This window comes from Conger conger, chromosome 15 (genome assembly GCF_963514075.1).
Source record: "Conger conger chromosome 15, fConCon1.1, whole genome shotgun sequence".
Classification (NCBI taxonomy): domain Eukaryota; kingdom Metazoa; phylum Chordata; class Actinopteri; order Anguilliformes; family Congridae; genus Conger; species Conger conger.
In genome coordinates, this window is record NC_083774.1 from 13,331,903 (window position 1) to 13,355,748 (window position 23,846).

Below are 23,846 nucleotides of genomic sequence, written 5' to 3' on the forward strand. Positions count from 1 at the left end.
AAGTCAGTCCCGATCTGTCGAACCCCTTTTCGGTTGGTTGATTTAGCATAGATAAAATCAATAAAGTAATAACCAGCAGTTAAATGGATATCATCTCACACCCTCCTACTGTTGGGTATAAAAATAGTCTAAATGTCAATAAACATACAGTATCTATCTATGGATTAAAAAAGAGAACCTAACAAAACAAAACCTTGTAAGCTATGAGCTCAAAGCCAGTAGGCGTTTTCTTCTAAATCACAGTTATACTACGGTGCTTAAAATAATTACGTTTGAAACACGATGATTTCTAGTGGGCGGAGAAGAACACCACCTGGGAATATTTATTGATTTACTTTTTTAGTCCAAGGTACACAGGAGGGTGTGATTGACCTCACAAATTCGAGTGCAGTTTAGAGCGCATGGGGTCGAGTTCGGCTGTGTAGGCCAAGGAGCCTTTCCGTGGGGGCAGGGGCGGGGACAGGCCCGGGGAGTGAGTCTGAGGCATGGAGCAGGAGGAGGTCTGTCGGGAGAGAGTCACGTGAGCGGGGACCGCGCTGTGCGGCTTGCCCTGGAGCGTCGGGGAGGAGAACGGCGAAAAGTGCGATCCGGGATCCGGGAACGAGTGCCCGGGCGACCGGCCCGACGCCCGGCCGGCCTCCTGCGACAGCGAGGGGTGAGAGGAGGACAGCAGTTTCAGATCCTGGGAGAAGAGGCCGGGCCCGGGGGACTCTGCGCCTGCTGGGGGCCGGCCGGGGACCTGGGCGGGGCAGGAGATCTGGGGCGTTAGCAGCGAGGTGCGGGAGCCAGCGGCGCTGGAAGGGTCGCTGTACTGGAAAGTTCTACCTGCCACGGGGCTCTGGATGGTGGGGCTGGGTGCCAGCGGGGTGTAGCAGGGAGACGTGCTGCCCGAGCCGTACTGAGCCAGCAGGGCCAGGGCCGAGCGGTCCTGGAGCTGAGGGAGGAGCCCCGCCTGCAGCCCCGCCAGGCTCTGCTGCACCAGGTAGGCGGGCGAGCCCGGCGCGGCCTGCACCTGCTGGCTCGTGCTGGAGGACGGCGAGCTGGAGGAGGGGGAGTGGAAGAGATTCAGCCCGCTTGAAGTCCTCCCCCCTCCCCCCGCGAACTGCTGCGGGGCCCCTGTCTGCAGGGGCTTGGGGGGCGGCGTCTGCGTCCCGCCCAGCATGGGGCTGGCCGAGCTGGAGGCCCCGGGGCTGCCCACGGCCCCGGCCCCTCCCGCGGCCCCCGGCTGGAAGAAGCCTGCGAGCGGAGGGGTGCTACAGGAGAAGGACTGCTGGTGCTGGAGGGGCGGCCGGTGGAGCAGGGCGGCGCTGGAGGGCGGAGACCCCGAGAAGGCGGACGCCCCGCCCGGTCCGGGCTGGGCGCTGCGGGCGGAGGGCAGGAAGGTGGAGGCGAAGGCAGAGGCGGCCGTGGCCAGGGAGGCCTGCATCTCCCCCCCCGGGCCCGGCTTGGAGGGGGTTCCGGGGGGGGACTCCCCTCCAGAGCCAGTGCTGCTGGAGGTGCGGACCGGAGGGAACCTCTTCAGGCGGCCGGCCGGGTCCTTCACCCCGCCCAGCAGGGACACCGGCGGCCGGAAGATGGTGGGGGGCAGGCGGGGGTGGTGCGTCAGGGCGATGGCCACGGAGGTGGTGGCGGCAGCAGCTTGGAGGGGCGCCTGGATGAGGGGGGCCCAGATGACAGAGGTGGGGGAGGGCGGCATGGCCCCGGAGTCCGTCTGCAGGAGGTGGGCGCAGTGGGCCATGTCCCGGTCGTGCTGGACGATCTGCTGGATGATCTCGCTCTCCTGGCAGTTGAGCACGCCCGAGCTAAGGTCGTGCTGGACCTTGTGCTGCAGGATGGAGTTCTTCTTCCCTGGAAAAGCACACAGAGGATCAGCCCCGGGCCCAGGGGATGATTGGAGCTATTATAATCACATTACAGAGACCTACAAGCCCTCGGGCGTCCACTTCAACCCCGCTCCTGGAAAGCTTCAACGTCTGCCGGGTTTAGTTGTTGCTCAGCACTTAATTGGTCAATTAACGCAGCCAATTATCTGGTAAATTCATCTCACCTGGACTCATGGGTTCATACTGGTGGCTGATTTTAAGGGAAGAACAAGCCACCCCTGCCCAAGCACTTCCTGTATAACCCTGTATGGCTAATCTGAGCAATAAGCAAGAAGCACACAAGGGCAGATGAAAATCAGACAATAAGTAATTTCTGAAAAGAAACTAACCACTGGGCAAATGGGAATAACCACGGAGAGACTGCAGCACGACAGCTTCAAATACATAACTATTGTATGTTTGAGGGGTAAGAGGGCAAAGGATCTTGGAAAAAGCGTGACAAAAATCCCCCTTCTTATTCTGAAGAGAACGCACAGTGCAGTCCTAATTCTCAGGTGGAGGGGGGGCTAGGCCCCTACCAGAGGGCCAAACCAAATGAGGAGGGGTGAGGACTCATCCAAATGACTGAGGCTGTAGGGGTGTGTAGATACTCAGCTGTACAGTATCAGAATGAGGAACGCTTAATACCGTGCAAAAAAAAAAGAGAAAATCTGGATCTACCTTGGCCTTGTTCTAATTTACGCTTCGAGGGCTAGATCACTTTGATGAAATTATAATTTTTTATAATTACAGTTATTATATGATTTTGATTCAGTTCACAGTAAATGGTAGAAGTGGGAGAAAGTTCATCATTGGTATATTCACAGCAAATATAACTACAAGGTGATCCTTCTCACCATTTCAGATATCACCACTGGCAGTTAAGCTGAACACCGTTGCAGGCTATCAGACAACCTGAGCTGGTGCTGGTTAATTCTGTGAGTGCTGATCAGATTGTGTGGGGTCCATTACGTTTGTGATTAATCAGCGGAGTAGTACTATGTGAATGATTTCATAACATGGGATAAAAAAAGCACAATGCTTGGGATTAGGTGAGTTCTCCGAAGTGTCAGTCATAGGACCGCTGAAATGGGACTATGCTAAAATGCAAAAAATCCCTCATTGTATTTTTGAAAATGCTTTTTTTTCCATAGTCATCTTTTGAATGGCAGCATTAGCTTCAGCAAATACAAACCATGCTGAAATCAGTCACAGTGAATGTAAAATTTACACATACGATTTGTCAAACTGGAAACATAAAGAAAGCTGAATTTGTTGTGTGGTCCTGGGGTATGTTCTCATTAATATTTACCGTACAGTGTGAATGCACGGGCATGCCTGGGCATATCTAAACATGCTCACTTGTGAGAGTACAAACTCAGTGGGCTACAAAGGCAACTGTGGCTAAGTCTGCATGGTAATCATCCAGACAAATGTAGAGCTATGTCAATGATCTGTGGAATTGGGTAAAATGACCACTGCTACTGACCTACTTATCGTTCAGCTACAGGACCTTTGGGACCACGTAGTCGGTAAAATAGCAGGTTTCCATCATCAGGTTTATTTCCTCACGCAATTTGTACTTTTTTTTTTGTCTACAACTGAAATTCATTACAGCTGTGCAGAATCCCTGGATGAGACTGACAGCTGATGATTACGTCTGAAATGGCTTTCACAGCAGACCCAAGTCTTCCCCTGACAGGCCCCATGAGGCAGCCGTACTGTAGCCGTGGAGATTGAGCTTATAAAGCCCCTCTCTGTCCGCCCGTCTCACTGCTCTGCTGGACACAGCCAGCCCTGCACCAGGGAGCCGTCTCTCTCTGTGAATTTACAGAGCTCTTCATTTAAAGCTATTGACTCCCCTATCCTTTTGTGATTTATCAGGGTCCTTCAAAAACACAGTTTGTCCACTGCATGCCTTTTCTTTACACAAATTAAAAGTTGTCATCATACTGTATGTACTATAAATGTTTCATACATTAATAGCAAAAAAATATATATTATGGAACTAAGCCATGGACCTTTTTGCTGTTCCTCGGAATTTACATTTTGGAGAAACTGCATATGAATGTTGATGAAACTTTTACTTTCTGCACATCATCAACGACATCCTGGTGGCCTGTAGTGTTCAGTGTATCTGTGTATGTGGTAAATGGCGGGCAAATGGTCAATGGCTGGCATTTATATAACTCCTTTATCCAAAGGGCTATACAATTGATGCTTCTCATTCACCCATTCATACACACACTCGCACACCAACCAGCTCGTCAGGAGCATTTGGGGGTTAGGTGTCTTGCTCAAGGACACTTCGACACACCCAGAGCGGAATCGAACCGGCAACCCTCCGACTGCCAGACAACTGCTCTTGCCGCCTGAGCCAACAGTCTCCTTTGAATGTACAGTTCCAGTGAGAAGCCCCTGCTCTGTTCCGTGAGCTGTGTGCAGCTGACCTCTGACCCCTGTGCGTGACCCCTCACCTATGCGGTCCAGGCGGTCCAGGGCCACGGTCTCGAAGGCTCTCCTCATCATGGGGTACTCCTCCAGGACCTCGTTGAAGTTGTCCACGGACAGCGAGTAGAGGCGGCAGTACGTGTCTGCTCGGACGCTGGCCGTTCTCCTTCCCCTTGTCAGCAGGCAGATCTCTGCAGAGGAAACACACACATCTGGATGAGCGAGGAGCACGAGAACCACCCCCGGAGAATTAGCCTTATTTAAGTTAACATTAGACAACATTAAATGGAATGCTCATGATGGAAAAAGCACCTTTTTATACACAACATCAGTAATGCAGTACTTATTTTATTTGTAAATTAAAGAAGGGGGTTTACATTTTTATGCTGCCAACTGTTTTTTCAAAAAAGATTTATGCCCGGCATAACTAAAAGCCATTGTTTGCACTCAAATGATTTGTTGTTGAAAATACAAATTAACAGTATTACTGCATCCTCAACGGTAACAGCGTGGCATTACTAAAAGTCCAAAATACAACGAGGTATGCTCAAAATGCTTTTTTTTTTTTTTTTTTTAGCTTTTGGGCATTAAAAATGTTCTAATTTCCTATAATCCAGGACCAAAGGACTTAATGCAATTTTCAGAGCTTAGAGGTTTGCCAGACCTCATCTGTCGAGGCAGATCACAGGAATAATGCCCCATTTAACAAGCTGCAGTGGCGCAGAGACACAGAGCGCTGGCTGCAGAAGGAGCTTCCCCCGGCTCCCCGCGCACATCCCTGGCCCGCCTGTGACAGCTGCCTGATCTGAGGGGCTGCAGAGGGCACGGCCGCTCGCCTTGGAGCACAGCTGTGCTCCGCGCCGGCCGGCCATTAGCAGGAACTGCCGGGAGAACAGGGCAGCCTACTTCTACTGGGATGTTTTGGTAAAGAAAGCACAATGCAGTGATAAGGGGAAAAGAACAGGGAAAAGGTGCAATAAGTGTGTGTGTGTGTGTGTGTGTGTGTGTGTGTGTGTGTGTGTGTATGTGTACATGTGTTTGTGTGTTTGTATGTACGTCTGTGTATGTGTGTGTGTCTGTGTGTGTGAGTGTGTGTGTATGTGTGTTTATGTGTCTGTATGTACGTGTGTGTGTGTGTCTGTATGTACGTCTGCGTGTGTGTGTGTATGTGTATGTGTGCGTGTGTCTGTGTATGTGTGTGCGTGTGTCTGTGTATGTGTGTGTATGTGTATGTGTGGGTGAGTGTGAGTGTGTGTGTGTGTGTGTGTGTATGTGTATGTGTGGGTGAGTGTGAGTGTGTGTGTGTGTGTGTGTGTGTGTGTGTATGTGTATGTGTGGGTGAGTATGTGTATGTGTGTATGTGTGCGTGTGTGTGTGCGTGTGTGTATGTGTGTGTGTCTGTATGTGCGTGTGTGTATGTCTGTAGGTGTGTCTGTATATATGTGTGTGTATGTGTGTGTCTGTATGTATGTTTGTGTGTGTGTATGTGTGTGTGTGTATGTGTATGTGTGGGTGAGTGTGTGTGTATGTGTATGTGTGTGTATGTGTGTGTCTGTATGTATGTGTGTGTGTATGTTTGTGTGTGTACATGTGTATGTATGTGTATGTGTGTATGTGTGTGTGTGTGTGTGTATATATGTGTATGTGTGTGTGTGTGTGTGTATGTGTATGTGTGTGTGTGTGTATATATGTGTGTGTGTGTATGTGGGTGTGTGTGTATGTGTGTGTGTGTATATATGTATATGTGTGTATGTGTGTGTGTGTGTGTGTGCATATATGTGTGTGTGTGTGTGTGTATATATATGTGTGTGTGTGTGAGGGTGACCTCTGGCTCCTCCCACATCAGGATACAGTGGTAGTTGGGCGGCCTGGCTATCAGTATTCCCCAGGGGGGAAGGCCGCAGCAGAGCCCATAAATCCCCCTGCTGTGTCACTCTGAGTCTGGAGCGAGCATTGCAGAGAGGGCACAGCGAGCCACAGAGAGCCAGGCTGAGAGGAACCTAGAGCACAGGCACAAACAGCTCACACTACGCAGGGAGCAGGCACCACGGAGGGCCCAAACACTGAGTACTAAATACTGAAATACAGTGTGTGGACAGAATCACAGGTAGTGCATGCCATAGTGGAGGAAAAACAATCGGGATAAATTCACAGCATGATTGAAATGACCAAATTACGAACTTATCATTTAAAGTAATTCCTCCAGTAAAGTAGGTAATATAAAGGAAAAAAATATGTTGTCAGTGTCAGCATCTCCATTTTTAAATCACAGTGATTTGCCAGGTTATTCAGCCCAAGTTTAGGGCATATGAGAGAGCAAAAGTGTAGAGACTAATTAAACAGGACATAACATGGAAGATGAATTATGAAATTCAGTATGAGAGCAGACTTTTCAATATAATATTAATCATGCATAATATACATTCATTAGGATTAACAAAAGAACAGCTGGAGAAATTATGAAAAGATGACATGCTATTCGGAGGAGGACAAATGGGAAGACGTGTTTTTATGCCTAGTTTAAGTCTATGAAATAATATCTCCAAAAATATATTTCAAAAAAGCAAATGTGCACATCACACAGGTAAGAAACTGAATAAATGTGTTTGGTTACTGCACATGTGACACAGCATTCAAAGATAAAGGCATGTCTTTACAGAGTTTATCTGCCATTTTATCACACCGTCATTTGTGATATGCCAATAATCCAGGTAAATCTGAAGAAACATCACATACTAAAGTATGTACTACAAATGCAAACAGCAGATTAGCAATTTGTTATATGTCAAATAATAACATGTAAACTACCAACAAACAATGTTGATGAACTGTCCGTAACCTCACTGAATCACTGGAGCCCATCAGTAATTGGATGCATCAGAAATATCCAATCAAGCAGATTAGCTGTAACCTGTTTTTCAGGGCCAGTGGTTCTTGGAGTTGTTTATTTAAAGCATTTTAACGTTCATTGGGTTGGTTTTGTTCGTGTTTGTTTAACTCAGTTTCATGTTGAAAAGGTTAGTTGACAGGTTGTCAGGCTTGTCACTTCCTGCACTTGCTGTCTCTCTTGGGACTACGCTTTCCACCTTTAGGGAGTTACTACACTTCAGTTGCTGTTTTTTGTATTTCTGGATGACAGCATCTCCTCAATGTGAGTCAACTAAAGCAGAATCTACATTCAGAGCGCTTTATTAGGTATTTATTAGACATATTTTCTTATACTTATTGGTATTCAACTGCTGTGGCCTATCCACTTAACAGTGATGATGCGTTGTGTGTTCAGAGATGCTCTTCTACATACCACTATTGTAATGTGTGGTTATTTGTGTTACTATTTCCTTCTTGTCAGCTTCGACCATTCTGGCCCTTCTCCTCTGACCTCTCTCATTAACAAGGCGCTTCTGGCTGCAGAACTGCTGCTCACTGTTAGTTTTTTTTCCTGCATTCTCTGCAAACTCTAGAGAGTGTTGTGTGTGAAAATACCAGGAGATCAGCAGTTTCTGAGATACTCAAACCATTCTGCCTGGCACCAACAATCATTCTATAGTCAAAGTCACTAAGATAATTTCTTCCCCATTCTGACATTTGGTCTGAAAAATAGCTGAACCTCTTGTCCACGTCTGCATGCTTTTATGCATTTAGTTGCTGCCACATGATTGGCTGATTGAATATTTGCATTAACAAGCTAGGGTACAGGTCTACCTAATAAAGTGCTCACTGAGTGTACAAAAAGGGATATTACATGAAACACAAGAAAAATAGTAGCACTTAAACTTTGAACACTTGGTAGAGGTGTAATTATAAAGAAATGGGGTAAACGGCAATATGTATATCATCCTTTGCCCAGACAATAAATAAATAAATGAATTACATAAATAAAAACAATTATTTTTGATTCACTAAATTATGTATCATAATGTTTATCAGAATGTTGTTATACTTGTTATGTTGTTGTACTTGATATATCCTACAGTAGTATTCACCATAAGAACTAGCATCTGTTTAGTTCATCTGGAGTGTGTGTGATGACAGAAAATACATGTTCAATGTCACTGTATTAGTTCTGCTAATACACAAATTCCCTTGGCTGGTACATTATTTACATTGTATGAAGTCAACATCTGCAGTCCTGACTCAGTTCTACGATGACTCATGTAAAGATGCAGAAACAAATGCTGCATGAAAATGTGGAAAATCCATTGATACACATTTCGTATCATCTTGCAGTCTTCTAAATCGCAATAAAAAGCTGCTTTTATCCTTGAAATCTTGTTAAAATAACGGTGACCTAGTTTCGGAGGAATACACATGAAATGCGTTCGGTTACCTGTACCAAAATTTATGAACTCAGATTAAGAATGTATTCATTTAAGGTTATTACGAATCAATGAAATGACCCCTGAATATGATTCAGCAGCTCTTATACAGTGAAGTATAAGGCTTTTGATGCTGAAAGCTTTTTGTTTGCCCCGGCATTCTATAAATAAACAGCGAGGGATGGTCTTTAGTTTTTGTTGTATCACCCGAGTGTGAGAACGGTACAAAAAAACATATTGTTTCCCTTCAGATGAGGACAAGGTTAGTTTCTTCTGCTACAACAAGCTGGAGCTCAAACATTAAATGTTTAGCCCTTCTGGCTTTCAGTGTTTTGCCAGTTATCAAGCCTGTTTCCACATGGACAGCTTTTCAGTATATACAATCCACGCACCGAAAACAGCAAGCGCTGCTGTCGTACCTTATCATCACATGATCTACTGGACTGGAGCCAGGGGTAGTCAGTTAAGGCTCGACAGTAATACGCCTTACCTGCGAAAGCTCAAACAGTGTACACCATTATTTGTCATGGCCTGAAGGCGACATTCCGACTATACATGAATATGCGCAGTGGGAACAAGCCATTCAGTCTTGTAACACGATTTGACAATGTCCTAACCCTGGTAATATGTAAAAAGAGATGGGGAAGACGGCATGCGACCTTTATAAGTGGCGGAAGGCCTGAATATAGCACGGCTGGAGCGTAACAGCTTCCTCTGCCCGAGGATACAGTAGAAGTGTCAGCCGCTCGGAGTAAACAGGCTCCCCGTGGAGGGCTGCTTCAGGGCTTGTCGCTCCGGTTCGTTACGTATCCCTGGCCTTCGGCTCAAGTCCCTGCGGTGCCAGGTCTCCGGAGCTCCGCCCGCCCTGTCGGCCCCCGTCTCTCTCCCAGGTAGAGCCTCCAGCTTTTGGGACGTCTCCAACCTTTCAAACATCCGCAGGGAAGTCTGATCCTCAGTGGCACACCTCGCTCCATCTCATTAGCGCTTCGGAGGTTTACCGTCTTCCGATTTGTTTAAGTCCCTTTTGCATTATGTAAACCTGATTAGCATGTCTTCGCTTGTGTTGCCCTGCCCTTTCCAGCGCTTATATATTCTGTATCCAGACAAAGGAGGGCTTATGGTGGTTGATTTGGCACCCGACATGAAGCGGGGAGACAGCTAAACCGTACATACACAAATTATCTGTATTAATAAATCCACGAATGCACACATCTAGAAAAAGCGGCAAACTGCAAAGAGGTGCTGGGGCCTTTTATTTCCTCTACTATCTTGCCCGGTGAGTGTGAACACTGATGAACTGGGACAATGTGAAGAAGGAGGGAGATTACTCATTCCGCGGGCGTTTAGAGACGCAGTCGGTCGGGCATCTGGAAGCTTTCCGTGGAGTCACGCTGCAGACTCACCTACAGGTCCTGGAGGGGTTGGTGGGAGATGACTCCCCGGCCCTGATTTATGGGCCTTGAGATTAAGGGCACCTGGTTGAACATATAATATCCCCCCCCACCCCAGAGTGACTGGAGGACAATTTTAAAGGGCACGGTGGGTATTTTTGTGCGCCAATCAAAGTGTCTCCACAAACACCCGCGATCGACATCCACTCTGCAGCAACAAAGTACAGGGTGTTATTGATTGTTTGCGGCCAATGCTGTCTGAATGCAGGGTTCGGAAAAGAGAGATGGGCGCTTGGAGAGGGATTTCAGGAGAGATTGCTGACGAGAAAAGAAGAAATACAAGGGAAACGGATCAGCAGAACAATGGCCAAGGCGGGGCGTTTTTTCATTGAATTGTTTTATTAGATTTTTTTTTCTTGCAGGAAGTAGCTCCTGGGAGTAGCTACCACATTGGCCTGGCACTGGTCGATGGGAGGGTCCCCGAGCCACACTCCTCAGTCACTTCAAACCTCACCCCTGCCCATCGAGTCCGCACTGCACGCGCTCCAAAGAGCCGTTCTCACCAGGGAGCCCGGCTCGTAAGCGCCGATACATTCCCGCGCGTATATTCACATGAACGATTTGTCCGTCTGCGCACGGATACGGAAGCCCGCATGCCGCTGGATGCTGCGGAGATCCGCAGCTGTAAAATGGCTGTGCAGATTAGCGCACCTCCCTGTGATGCCCCATTTTATCTCACATCCTCCTTCGTCAGATCATGGGGGCATGCTGAGCTTCAGGTGCTTAATAGAAAAAGTGTCATTTCCTCGTGTGCAGCAGTTAAAGAAATTAATTTCATGAGTGGCTAACTCGTGTTAGGTAAAGAATCCTCCTTGGCTTAGCAGTGGGCTCCCTCCCCCAACCCTGTGCATTCCCAGGCAGTCCGGTGCCAGGAATAGTTTCCCGAAAATGCTGACTAAAACCACACAGCCCTATGCACTGAAGGGGATCTGGACCTTAAGCTGGAGATCGATCTAGAGCTTAGAATGCAGATCAAGAGTTTCAGTTTTTTGGGAAGCACACATTTTCTTTGGAAATCCATTCATCTGCAGGAGTGCCTTGGCTGATGAAGTCTAAATTACATTTAATAACACAATAACAACATTAATTCCCATCCAGTGACAGAAATCATACTTGGAGATGTGGTGCCCTGCTATGTGAAATATTAATTAATCTTGGCATCATCTGAAGCAGATTACATGTCATGATGTCCATTATTTCAGGGGAACATCCCCAGGGTGAGGACAGGAAGAGTGTCATAATTAAGCTCACTGTGTGCTGCTAAATGCCTCGCTGTGGAGTTTTATTTGGAAAATGGCACATTATACAAGATGTGAGAACTCTTTCTCAAAATAAAATGGTCTCAAGCACTAAACAGGTATTAACTTATGCCCTATGATATCTTGGATACTTGTTAGCCACATGGATAAGCCTACCATGCCGTAACTGACCAGTTAAGGTATTGTATAGTTGTATAGTAAACCTCGTGCCCTGCCATATGCTCTGAATACACTGTTCACCAGAAGAACCAAGCAAAGCTTGTGAAAAGCCAAATAAAAAAAACATGATTGAAGAATGGAGTCAGTATGAACTTTATAGTGGAAAAGGATTCAGAAAGCCATTGACAGAACCCTGTTGATGTTCTGTTTGTAGAACTACATGAATAGTTGTTCTGTCTTACCCCCAAAGTAGGAGCCGTCAGAGAGCTTGGTCTCCTTGTTGCCTTTGGTCAGCACGCTCACCACCCCGTGCTGGATGAAGTACATCTTCTTGCCGATGGTGCCCTCTCGAATAATGTAGTCGCCCGGCTGGAAGACCTCGAAGCGCAGCTTGGTCAACATGGAGGTCACAAAGTTGGGGTCGGCATTGGCAAAAAGGGGCATGGAGGCCACCAGCTTCCGGCAGTTAAAGTTGATGATCTCCTGCGCACAGAAAAGAGAGGTGAGGCAACCTGGGAAATGTATTTATTACCTTATTATTTATAGGGTAAGTTGACAGAGCACACATGCTCTTTTGCAGCAAAGCCCTATTAATACGCCCCAAGTAGCATAACCTCCATGTCTTTGGACTATGGGAGGACATGGGGCCTGTAGCGGAGTGGTTAAGGTAAATGACTGGGACACGCAAAGTCGGTGGTTCTAATCCCGGTGTAGTCACAATAAGATCCGCACAGCTGTTGGGCCCCTGAGCAAGGCCCTTAACCCTGCATTGCTCCAGGGGAGGATTTTCTCCTGCTTAGTCTAATCAACTATATGTCGCTCTGGATAAGAGCGTCTGTCAATTATGTAATGTAAAATGTTCCTGGAAGAAACCCACACATACACAGGGAGAACATGCAAACCCCACACAGAAAGGCCCAGGCTGGGATTCGAACCCGGGACCTTCTTGCTGTGAGGCGACAGTGCTATGAAATGTGACTCGACTAACATGATTAAGCCAGGTGAAAATCCCCTGCCATTATCACACAGCGAAAACCTCCCTTACAACCTCTCCCCACCTCTCTTAGCGGCTCGTTGAGCTCTCCCAGAATGCTCTCCTCGTCGAACATCTTGCCCTGGTAGCGGTGCTCGTAGTAGTCGTGGATCCTCTGTCGCATGTCCGCAGGGAGCTTGTGGAAGGACATGTACTGTTCCACCTGCTTATACTGGAGAGCAAGTGCACAAACACATTCACTTCCGTGCTACAAACTTATTAGCCGTAGATCACAATATTAGCTACTTTGCTAATTTTTTCCAGTGCGTCTTCTGGTTTGTTACCATTTATTGTTAAGTATTTAAGTGTTAACTGGAGCTATATAAATGCCAACCATTTAAAATGGAAACTGTTCTCCAACAAATCTTTTGTTATAAAAAACATGATAGTTTTCATGCAATTATAGTTACACAAAATGGCACCCACTCAAAAAGAGAAAATGAAAAATCAAACCCACACACTCAAAAAACACTGCAAGGAGGAACTAGTGGAGCTAGCGGACATTTTGGCAATTCTTCAATAAACTGTAGATTTGTGATGTGCGACTAGTACTGTAGATCACTCTGGATGTGAGCGTCTGCCAAGTGAATGGACACTGTTCCTATATTTACTGCTGCTGTGTGAGAGTATTGTGTTTTCATTTGGCAGAATGAGGAGTGTGGCAGACCAATGGGTGGATGTAGGCGCCAACACTACAACACCTGTCGTCTTACAAGATGCACCCATGAAATATACAAATTCAGAAAGAATGCTTGCGTAACTACAACTAGAAGCAAAACACTGCAGGCAGAACACATACATAGAAATGCAACATCTCAATGATTTTTAACATACTGCACTTCAGACCAATTATGTGTCCTAAGTCAATCTTGCAGTGAACATGTTGAAATTGATGTAGTATCAGGGGGAAAGGGGTTTGCCAGGTGCCACTATTAAAAGTTGCTTCGCCATCTTTGATAAATGTACCATCGCAGATCTCTGCAAAAACCTGCCATGCCCATGACACAGAGCACTAAATTATGCTATGGGGATCATGTGTGCGAGGAATAAAATCATATCTGCATGTGTCTCCACAGAGGTAATGTACAGCACATCAAAGCATGAAAGTTAACAATAAAACGCCATCATATTCTGACCTATGATCTTCTGAAAATACAATAGTGTGCTAATCAGTGCTTGAAATTCACTTAATTCACATGCTGTCAGCAAAGGTCTGGGTGCTCTTTGATCAACTGGGGCAGCAGGGCCACGCACATTGTTTTTTTAAAAGGAGTGTGCATAATCCTTTTGATGTTGCTCCCCTATTTCTCTTTGTAAATTCTTTGCTTGTCGGCCATCTTGTGGACATTAGAAGGCAGACAGGAATGGCACCGTCGACAATACAGCCCAACCTGAGGAACCTGAGGACCATTTTGGGAAGCGGTGACTATCGTAAAACCCCCCCAAAATAAAATGGACAAAACAGTAACCAGGGCCTGCTACAGACGGCGTTCCAAAAGAGTGGAAATCTGGAAGAGTTCAGCTAAAAAGTTCCACAAATATGAAATAATGAAATAATGTAACAGGCCCGTTTTCGCCCTCAGACCAGGCAGGGCAGTGCTCTCTTTGGGGGAGACGGCCGAGCGGTGATGGGGAAATGCCAGCTCTCACAGGAGCGGTTCCTCCTGCTCGGCGAGGAGATCAGAGCACTGGCGGAATAAAGCAGCGTGATCAGCGCCGAGCGCTGGGCTGCAAGCACCCCGCCGCTCTGCTGAATACAGATGTTCAGGGAGAAGGTAGTTATCAGGTAATCAAATGATGTCCTAGCTCTCAGGGAGAAGCAGGGCTGCAGCCCTGCTTTCTCACTCACTGCTCTACCTCTCTCTCTCTCCCTCATTCTTTCTATTGCTGTCCTCTTTTCTCTCTCACTGTCGTTATCTCTCCCTATATCTCTCCCTCCCCCTCTCTCTCTGCCCCTCTCTCCCTCCCCCTCTCTCTCTGCCCCTCTCTCTCCCTCTTTCTCTCTCTCCCTCGCTCCCTCTCTCTCTCCCTCTCTGTGCCTCTCTCCCTCTCTCTGCCTCTCTCTTTCCCTCCCCCTCTCTCTCTGCCTCCCTCTCTGTCCTTCTCTCTCCCTCCCCCTCTCTCTGTCATTCTCTCTCCCTCCATCTCTCTCTACCTCTCTGTGCCTCTCTCTCCCTCCCTCTTTCTCTCTCCCTCTCTCCCTCTGTCTGTCTCTCCCCCTCTCTCCCTCCCTCTCACTCTCTGTCCCTCTCTCTCTCTCTCTCTCTCTCTCTAGTGACAGGTTGGGTTTCTGCTTCGTGTCTGGAGCAGCAATGCAGCATGTCTCTGATGCAAAGCCCCACCCCCCCAACCCGCCCCCTTGCTCTCTTTGGTTCCTCTGTCTGCCGTAGTCTCCGCCCACTGCAGCAATCCATTGATGTTAACTACGTTCCTCCTTCAACTGCTTTTCCCAAAAATGCTCTTATGCCTACCTGTTGATTTCCAAAGTATCGTCAATATAACTACATAACTATAATTATATTTATATTATCAGGCACACACGCTACCTGACCACCTGTTCACAAATAACCTAAAATATAGCCTATATTTCACACAGAATGCTTCAGTTCAGTATCAAATGGCCATGACTTATTCCATTCATCACTGGATGTCAAAATATTGCGATATTACCCCAAAACTGTTTACCTACACGTCATGACATCCATAAGTCTGTTTTGCTATCTTTGGGTACTGACATGTACCTTATCTTCACCTTATTGCAGCAACTGGGGAAAATAAAAAGTAAAAAAAAGTGCCACAGAAGAAATCAGTGAAAATCTGCAGAAATATGTTTAAAGAAATAATAGAAGTCAGGGAGAGAAAAGATATTCATCCCCCTGGCAACTGAGAGAGGACGTAGAAATGCTGCCTAGGGCTGAGCTTTTGAATCTCTTATCTCGAGATGTATTTTTTTAAATCCCATCGCATTGATTTAAAATGTGAAGATCAGATAATGAATTGAACCGACTCCTCAAAGCCCCTTTTATTTTGTTCATCAGACTACATCTGTATTGCCGAGGTGAGCTGTGTTAGCACCTGGATGCTTTGATTACATTCACTTGTAAAGTCAACAAAGCTGAACGTTTGACATTACGTGACAGGGATACGCCTGCAAACTGCCTGTCGCCAAGATTCTTAATTTTGAGTCAGTGCATTTTCAGTGTACTTTGACAATACGGACAGATTGTTATCCATTTTGAACTCCAGGGCAGGGATTAACATTTATTATGAGTGTTATTACCATAACAAAAAAACCTGTGCTATGCCAATAAGTTACAGTACCTTGAAAAAGTATTTTCACCTTCCTGATTCCTCTATTACTACTGTACAAATTTTTCACACTGAATCGTTTCAGAACGTAATTATAGTAATAATTACTAAAAATGTGTTTTGTGTTTTCTCAATTTCTGTTCATGGAACATTACATTGTGTATAATGATCTGAAACCATTCAGTGTGACACATATGCAATAATAGAGGAAATCAGGGAGTATGTACTGTGTATTTTCTGAATCACCTAACAGTAATTGTGATGGTAAACATCACATTTGTAAATATTATAAATCAGAAACTCATAAAGCACAATCATCATCCAGCATATTATCACAAATTTTTAAATAACAGCCTTAAACATGGGGATTTGTTTTACTAATTAGCATTTTACTCATTGGTTTCACCCTTACCCATTCTAACAGCCCACAGGGACAAACATTGCCTCTAAAATGCAAATATTCCCAAGAGAACAAGGGAGTTTTTCTGGCTTTCTATGACAAGGACTGCGCATATGCCATAAAATCCCCACACTCAGATAAGATTAATGAAATAACAGAAAACCTATTGGCAGAATTAGGTGTGTATTCATATTTCCATCTTAGAGGAAAATCCCATCAAACTGTGAAAGCCGGACTGCATTAATGTAGTACAACACTCCATTCCCACAGGGAGAGATATTTACAGTTTGATCTTATTTCCTTATGTTATCCCCCATCCCATGGTATGCAAACTTCTCACCCAACAATGTATGAATAATTCAATTCCCAAAAGATATGTTAGCCACTTAATTACATTTTCAAAATATTTGTTTTTCCCTGCTTTTCCACCATGTTGCCCTGAATTGCAAGGACGGTAATATCTTGTGGACAGAATATTTCAGAGAGGATTCTCTGGATTTCCCTCTTTCTGTTATGCAGTTATGCTCAGTAATTCGCTCATTTTCTAACGCGTCAGTGGAAACAGTCAAACAATTCTTCCTGTCTTGACATTATCAACACCAGTCTAAAAGAATGTAATTCTCAATTTATAATTAAACAGACAAGATGTGTAGGCGCTTGTCAGAGAAAGCCATTGATATATAATGTTGCTTTGTCTGTCTCTGCCTGTTGCCATGAGCGCAGTAAAAGTAAGAAAAATCTGTTGGACTGCAGTTCAACATTGGCCAGCAGGACGTGTAATAGGCTACATTCTCAAATTGAGCTCAGATGGTCTGATGTTCATTTCAGCGCACATAACAGTCACTGACACCCTTCAGATTAATTACAACCAACAAAGAAATGGCTAATGACAGAAGCTAAAGCCGGAATGCAAAACCAAGCTGGATGCAGCTGAAGCGGACAGCAATAATTTCCTTATTTGAAAGGACCGAGGGGCAAATTTAAAAACGCTACTATTGCGGTCGCACCTACACATTAACGTCCAATTTACTAAAACTAGTTCTAATAATTTATGTGCACCCATAAAAACGGTGTGGAAACGAAGTGACCTGTTTACAAGGTCCAAATGAAGCACCTTGGTACAAATAGTACAGCAACCTTGAGAAAAAGAGGACGATCAGGAAATGAACATAATGGTCAACGAAGTTAGCCGCACCTTAACAACGCTGTACACGCATATCTAGTCAATGGAGACCGCATAACAAAAACGAATGCCGTGCTATACGTTGTAAAGGAAAGACTGCGTGATACAAAATAACTTTTCGACGAACTAAGGTGGGCAAAAGACAGGGGTGGTGGTCCAAGCAAGGAAAGATGAACACCGCTTGAAAAACAGGTGGAGGCAATCCTTACTAAATTAGCACGCCCGGGTGTGGAAAGCATACGGAATGGGAACTGTAGGCTATCAGACTCATTCTAGCATGGTGAATGCATATGCACAGCAAAAATCCTCGCCCAATTAAGATAATTATTAAATTAGACTTAACTGGCCTAATTTGCAAGTTATCCATGCTGTTTTAATGAGTTCACCCCAGGTATACGTACTGTAGGCCTATGTATGAACAGATTTCTCATTAATCTAATGGAAAGCTGCAGTGCCGTAGTCTAATAATCGTAAATCACGTTCCATAGGAACAGCAAGCGTTTTTGTACATCAGTTGATCTTGCGAACTTTTAGTTTCTGGTTTTGCGAAAAAAAACAGTCGCAATCCATTAGCACAGTGGTTCTCGACCTCGGTCCTGTGGTAAGCTATTTTTCGCCTATGTTGGTGAAAAGTATGTTTTTTTTTTTTTGCCAAATTTTACCAAAATGTTAAATTGGCCATCGATTGGAGTTCAGTTTCACTTTTTTTCGGTTAGCCAAGTATTCCGTTCACCCGAAAACATTTAACTCTGTCCAAAAAAGCGAGGGGAGACAACTCGCCCATTGGAAATTGGCCTTATTTTGATTGAGAAATTATAAGCGAAGAACAAAGAAGCTTCATCTTTGGGACATCCCCCAAGTTTAATCGGCTCTGGTTTGTCCCATTAATTATTAGGCCTAAATTGTCTATTTCAATGCCAAGTGTTAATTAGAGATTTGGAATGGAGGCACTAGTGAACCAGTGAGAAATGTGTTATTTAGGCAAAGCAAGTCACAACTTGCCAGTTGCCACTTGCAAGCAAGGCCCTTCTGGGTTTTCATTTCCAGTTGTGGTTTATTGATTTTAATCAGAAAAGGCATAAATATAAATAGCAGGTACAATCGTTAAAGCAATGGCAATCATTACATCACAAAAGCTTGCTCCCTGAGGACTTAATTTGTGTGGCATCTTTACAAAAGTATTTCATGAGATAAAGCAGACAATGGTTCCATGGTGGGGCGTGTGCTGCCAAATGATGATGTTTATCTTTGGGTTCGGCACAACAAATATTCCAGTGCCTATTCTTGGTCTGTATATCTTGAATAGGTTGTATGAAAAGGAATTGTCTGTTATAATTCTGTACAAGCATAAAGCTTCCAACAGCAGGAAAACAAGGAATGTGACGGAAGATTCCATGGCCTGAGATAAATAAATAAAAACTCTGCACACTGCTAAAACTCCTCTGGATTTCCTGTCATATTTAAGGCACGCCTCAGTGACATGCAATTCTCTCAATTCTGCTATTTGGGAAATACCCCAGTTGGCTTTAGACTAACCTGAGGCTGAACTTTTCAGAACGGTACAGTGTACCCCAGATTATAACCAACTGTTCCTCAGCTGTTCGAATCGTGATTCCTTCGATATATGGCCATTGCAGGAGTGGTGTGATGTCACTCACTGAAGCAATATGGGTCTGGCCGGTGTCCACTGAGTAAAAGGGGGAGATGTGTTCCACTGGGAAATCTCAACATGTCTGCCAACCTTCACACCTCCATATCGGCCAGCAGTCGTGTGCTCTGCGCGGGAGAGGCAGGCCCGGGCAGTCAAAACCACAGGTCTGATCATCCACTGCAGTTTCACTTTATGTTAAATAAATAAAAAGAAAATTCAACAAAAAGAGATCAGGTTCATTTTGTCTTTCCCCATTAAAAATTCATTAAAATGTAGGCTACCGTTTTGATTTTAAAATTACTTTAATTTTTAATGATATAAACATTCCAGTCTCAGTGCTTCCAGATTTCATTTGGTAACTAAGCTAAAATTAAATTAACACTTACTTCACAGTCTACTATCTGAGAGGAAAAAACAAATGATCATTATTGCTATCAAGTACCACAATTCAATTAAAGGCATTCAAAGCACAATCACTTGGGATTTCCCTTTATATAACAGCCACTGTTAGAGTGGCTTCATTTAAGAGCTAATTTAAGATAGCTTTCCGGCTTCTGACAGACAGAGCATTTATCACACTTGGTCACAGTAATGGATTTTTGTTTCTCCTGAGCAGATTAAGAAGAAGACTTTCCGTCCCTAACTTTAGGCTATGTTTGAGTGCATTTACATTTTTCTGCATAATTTCTGCATACTGTAACTTCTGAACTTGTGGGACCACTTTTGTTCACTGATTCTTTTCTGCCAAATGTGATTTTTACAAAGACAAATCCAGCTATTCCCTGAACAATGCCTTTGTGGTAAGTGCCTCTTACTATATTAAAGGTACAATAGGTAAGATTTTTTTGTGTTAAAACATTGTTACAAGAATATTGTAAATCCCTATCATTCAAAAAGGCTCACTGTGATGTTGACTCTCCCTCTGCCTGTGTTTACAGTCCTTAAATTCGGGTTTCAAAATATACAGTTGACGGCCCGACACTCTGTACCAAAGCATTGTATAACTGTACAATAAGTCAAGCTCATTGGTTGAAAATTGGTTCTAATTGCCACATCCAATGGCGTTTCAACATCAGGACGTTTACAGAGAAGGGGGAGGGATAAACAGTGTTGAAGGTTTTTGTTGCTGCTGTTCCTATCTTGACCGTTAGAAGTCCGAAATTAGCGATTGTAATTTTAAGTACATCGCTCCTCCCACTCTCTTTACCTGCAAGGCTAATGAACACAGAGGCCTGAATCAGTGAGCAGTGAGCCAGGTTGCCCCCAGGGTGGGCCAGGCTGTCTCAGCCCCCAGAGGCCTTTTCACTTAGAGTAGCCCGGGAGTGCGGCAGTCCCCAGCTGAACCCACGCGGATGTTCCCCGGGAGTGACACCGCTTTGTAGGCCCTCCCCGGAGTCCGCTCGCATTTGCTCAGCCTCCGCCGACAGTTAGCGTGCAAGAGGGAGAAATAACGATCAAACCCCAGCCCCGGCCCTCCTTAATGTGAAGCCTGACCGCTGCGGACATCCGCCGTGTCCGTCCGTTTTAAGCTCTCCCCGTCCCACTTTCTGAGCGGGATGAACCCTAACGAGACCTGATCTCCAGCGCTCGCTGGGGAATGCCACGCGTCACCCCGCGAGGTACCATATCCCAGCGCACCGTGGCACGACTCGGTTTACTTCACAGACTGACTTTGGGAGGCTATACAGTAGGATGCTGTTATAAATGCTTTTTTTGAGTCAGCGAGGAAGCTCATCCCAGGTGAATGGAGATGGTTTTCTTCCTGGGCGATGCTGGTTGATGCTGAGAGGGAGTCGCCTTTTCGCTGTGTGCCCGGGAGATTGCTATAGAAACAGATGTCCTTCTGACCGCGTAAAGTGAGCAGACAACTAGGCCAAGGTCACCTGTCTCCCAAAATCAGGGGGGGGAATTTTGTTCCCACAGTTTGCTCAACACTAACAAGGTGAACTCCCCCTGCTCCAGAGTTTGTGGAAGTTTATGACGATATGCAGTGAGTGTACAGGACTATGGGGTCTATGCACACTGATAAACGAACGCTCTTACAGATGAAGTGAGATCTTTAGTGCAGCTGGCATCTCAGCAGGTGACGGTGGAAGGCTGGCAGAGGAAACATTTGCATTTGATTAGTCTGGCTGCAGGGGGAGGGGGTTCTGCGAGAGGTGTCAGGACGTCCCGCAGTTCTGTCTCGGGGCCACGGCCCGCTCCGTGGCGATGGGTGTGCAGCTGCCGAACCCGCTCGGCAGGGGCCTCTGAAGTGGGACAGCAGACGGGGCCATGGCTGTCTACCGCCCTCTCCCCCGCCCCCGTCGGTTCGTTTCAAGTGCTATGGCTGAACCATTAGTCATCTGTCTGCTCGCCACACGTGACACGTTTTTGGGAGTTTGTGTTTATCCCCGCTGCTTTAAGGTGGCGGAGAGTTTCTCCGTGTAGCTCCTCTGCTGTCGGACGCATGAGGGGATGGCGGAGGGAGGCGCTCTCGTTCCGGCGCGGACCTCTCCGCCGCTCTGCGGCCCCAGGACCCGGGGACGCTCCTCGGCTCTGGAAGCCCACGGGTCCCCACCCCGCCCCGGGCGTCTCTGGAGCAGTGCTCGACAGAAGGGCCGGGCGGCTGCCTGGCACCCCAGCTCATTATCACCCAGCCCAGTGGAGGGTTGGGACTGTGGGGGGCCACCCCAAGCATCTGCCAGACCCCCCCTTCCCCCACTCTCTGAAGGGGATCACAAACCTAGAGGAAGCAGTGCAGGGAAACCAGATGCCAAAATCTGCCTTCAGTCAAATGTGAAGCCTTTCGCTGAGCAGTGTCTGAGCAGAGTCTGAGCTGCCTACTGCCACACCGTACCGCCGCACAGCTACAGTCATACAGCCATGTGGCAGGCGGCATGGCAACCAGCTGCCACAAAGCGTGAGGTTTCACTCCTGCTGAAAGATTTGTTCTGGAGGAAAAGGTTTCCACCAAAATGACTTCACATTCCTAAAATAAAGGAACCTGTAAATGATGGCTTGTATAAATGATAAATAATGACTATCGCAAAGTATTGAATTCTGTTCAGTTCAAAGGCAGGAGTCTAGTGACATTGATGCGATGTAATGATCACCCCGCATGCTTTGCTCCCATCAGTCCTGTCACGGTTAACCCCATAGAGCTGTTGTAATGTATTGGTAGCAGTTTGCATCCCCCTCTGCCAAATTGCCTCAGGACAACATATAAGAACCGCGCTCTCGAAACTGGTGTGTCGCTCCTAACAACCTGTTATCTGTGAGAGCTGCTGTGACTGCCTTCGAGGACTTGAAAGGCCATTAATGTGGAGGCAACACAAGACTCTTCATGTCATCAGACCCAGCGGTGCTGACTGTTTATCAGCGAGAGAGCGCTTCGCAGACAGAAGCGGTCCTCTGGTGCTTCCTCTGTGTCAATGGTGCGAACGTGTAGACATACTGTACTGTAAGTGGAGCTGTTAAAGAAAGACATTCCTGTGTCTCCGATTTAAAAGTACAGCAACTGAGTAGCACTGAGTAAAAGTAAAAATGAACTACATGAGATATTTTCTAAACAATGTATACGGCACAGTGTATAGGGCATTTATAGGTTAAAACAAATTAGAAATTATGTCATTTTTGGCACTTTTCCCTTTAACCCTTTTTTTCTACTAGAACTTTCCATCCGGATGCCAGTGCTGTGTCCTGAGTTACCGCAATGCTACCCACCCTCACATGCTTTCTGCACCTCTGGGACATCAAAGGCATGCCCCAAGAGGGCAGCAATTGGTCACCCGTGTCACATGACATGTTTACCCGTGTCTGTGACCTACCCCACCCCATCTTGCGCGTCTCCCTAGACCAGACCCGCTCACCTTCTCCTGGTACTGGCGCCGGGATGAGTCCAGTGACTGGATCAGAGCGGTGGCATGGCCCACAAACATGGCGTAGCACGTGGCACCCACGATCATGCTGAGGATGGTCAACCACACGTCGGTCATGCCCACGGGAGGGTACATACCGTATCCAATGCATAGCATGTGGCTCATGGCTTTGAACAGGGCGTAGGAGTACTGCTGGCCCCATGTGTCATTCTGAGAGAGCCAGAGAGACAGAGAGAGACAGATATAGAGAGAGACAGAGAGAGAGATGGAGAGACAGACAGGGACATAGGGAGAGACACAGTGACAATGCCCTGCTCGTTCTGACAGTCCTGACCAGGCCCATCACCAGCCAGCACAGGAGGCAACATTCAGATTTAATGCCTAACCAGTCCTTTTGTTCGGCGTGGGGTGATAAAACGAGTATGCAAAGAGTAAATACACTTATTTATATAATGAAATTCCAGCATTGATGACAAAAAATAAGAGTAGGAAAAAAAAGGAATGGGATTTGAGTCTTTGGGTGGCTGTAAAACTAAAATCTGAAATGTAGGTCAGCTATTTAATAAAAAAAACAACATTTCAGTGAGTTTCTATTTGGATGAATGCCCCTCCTCCTGTTAGAGCCCTTTAGTTGCCTACAATGAATCAATATGATCTCTTCCCTGAGGTGACATTTTCAAATTGGTCTCAAACCTAAATTTCCACTTGAGCAGAAGCTGAAATACTGCTTTCGAGTGCTGATGGTCAAACAACAGCACAATCATATAAGAATAAGGTAGTAATGTGCAATAAATACAAATATAGTCCTGCCGTTACAGAAATATTCTTGTCAGCTTCTGATCAAAAGCAAGGCAATCATTACATAATGGAGAGACATGGGGGGGAACTCTATTGTTTGAAGACAAGGAAGTT

At 45.9% G+C, this 23,846-nt stretch overlaps 1 protein-coding gene across 1 annotated transcript in view; it reads right to left on the minus strand.

Moving 5' to 3' along the window:
• Positions 1–373: 373 nt before the first annotated feature.
• The window catches only part of LOC133111916 (potassium/sodium hyperpolarization-activated cyclic nucleotide-gated channel 1-like), a 50,803-nt gene continuing 27,330 nt past the window's right edge, over positions 374–23,846 (minus strand). The window contains exons 4-9 of the mRNA XM_061222554.1: positions 22,926–23,144; positions 12,557–12,703; positions 11,741–11,981; positions 4,340–4,504; positions 980–1,848; positions 374–934 (exon numbers count right to left, since the gene is read on the minus strand). Coding sequence (XP_061078538.1) covers positions 374–934; positions 980–1,848; positions 4,340–4,504; positions 11,741–11,981; positions 12,557–12,703; positions 22,926–23,144 — 2,202 coding nt within the window. The remainder of the gene's footprint in view (positions 935–979; positions 1,849–4,339; positions 4,505–11,740; positions 11,982–12,556; positions 12,704–22,925; positions 23,145–23,846) is intronic.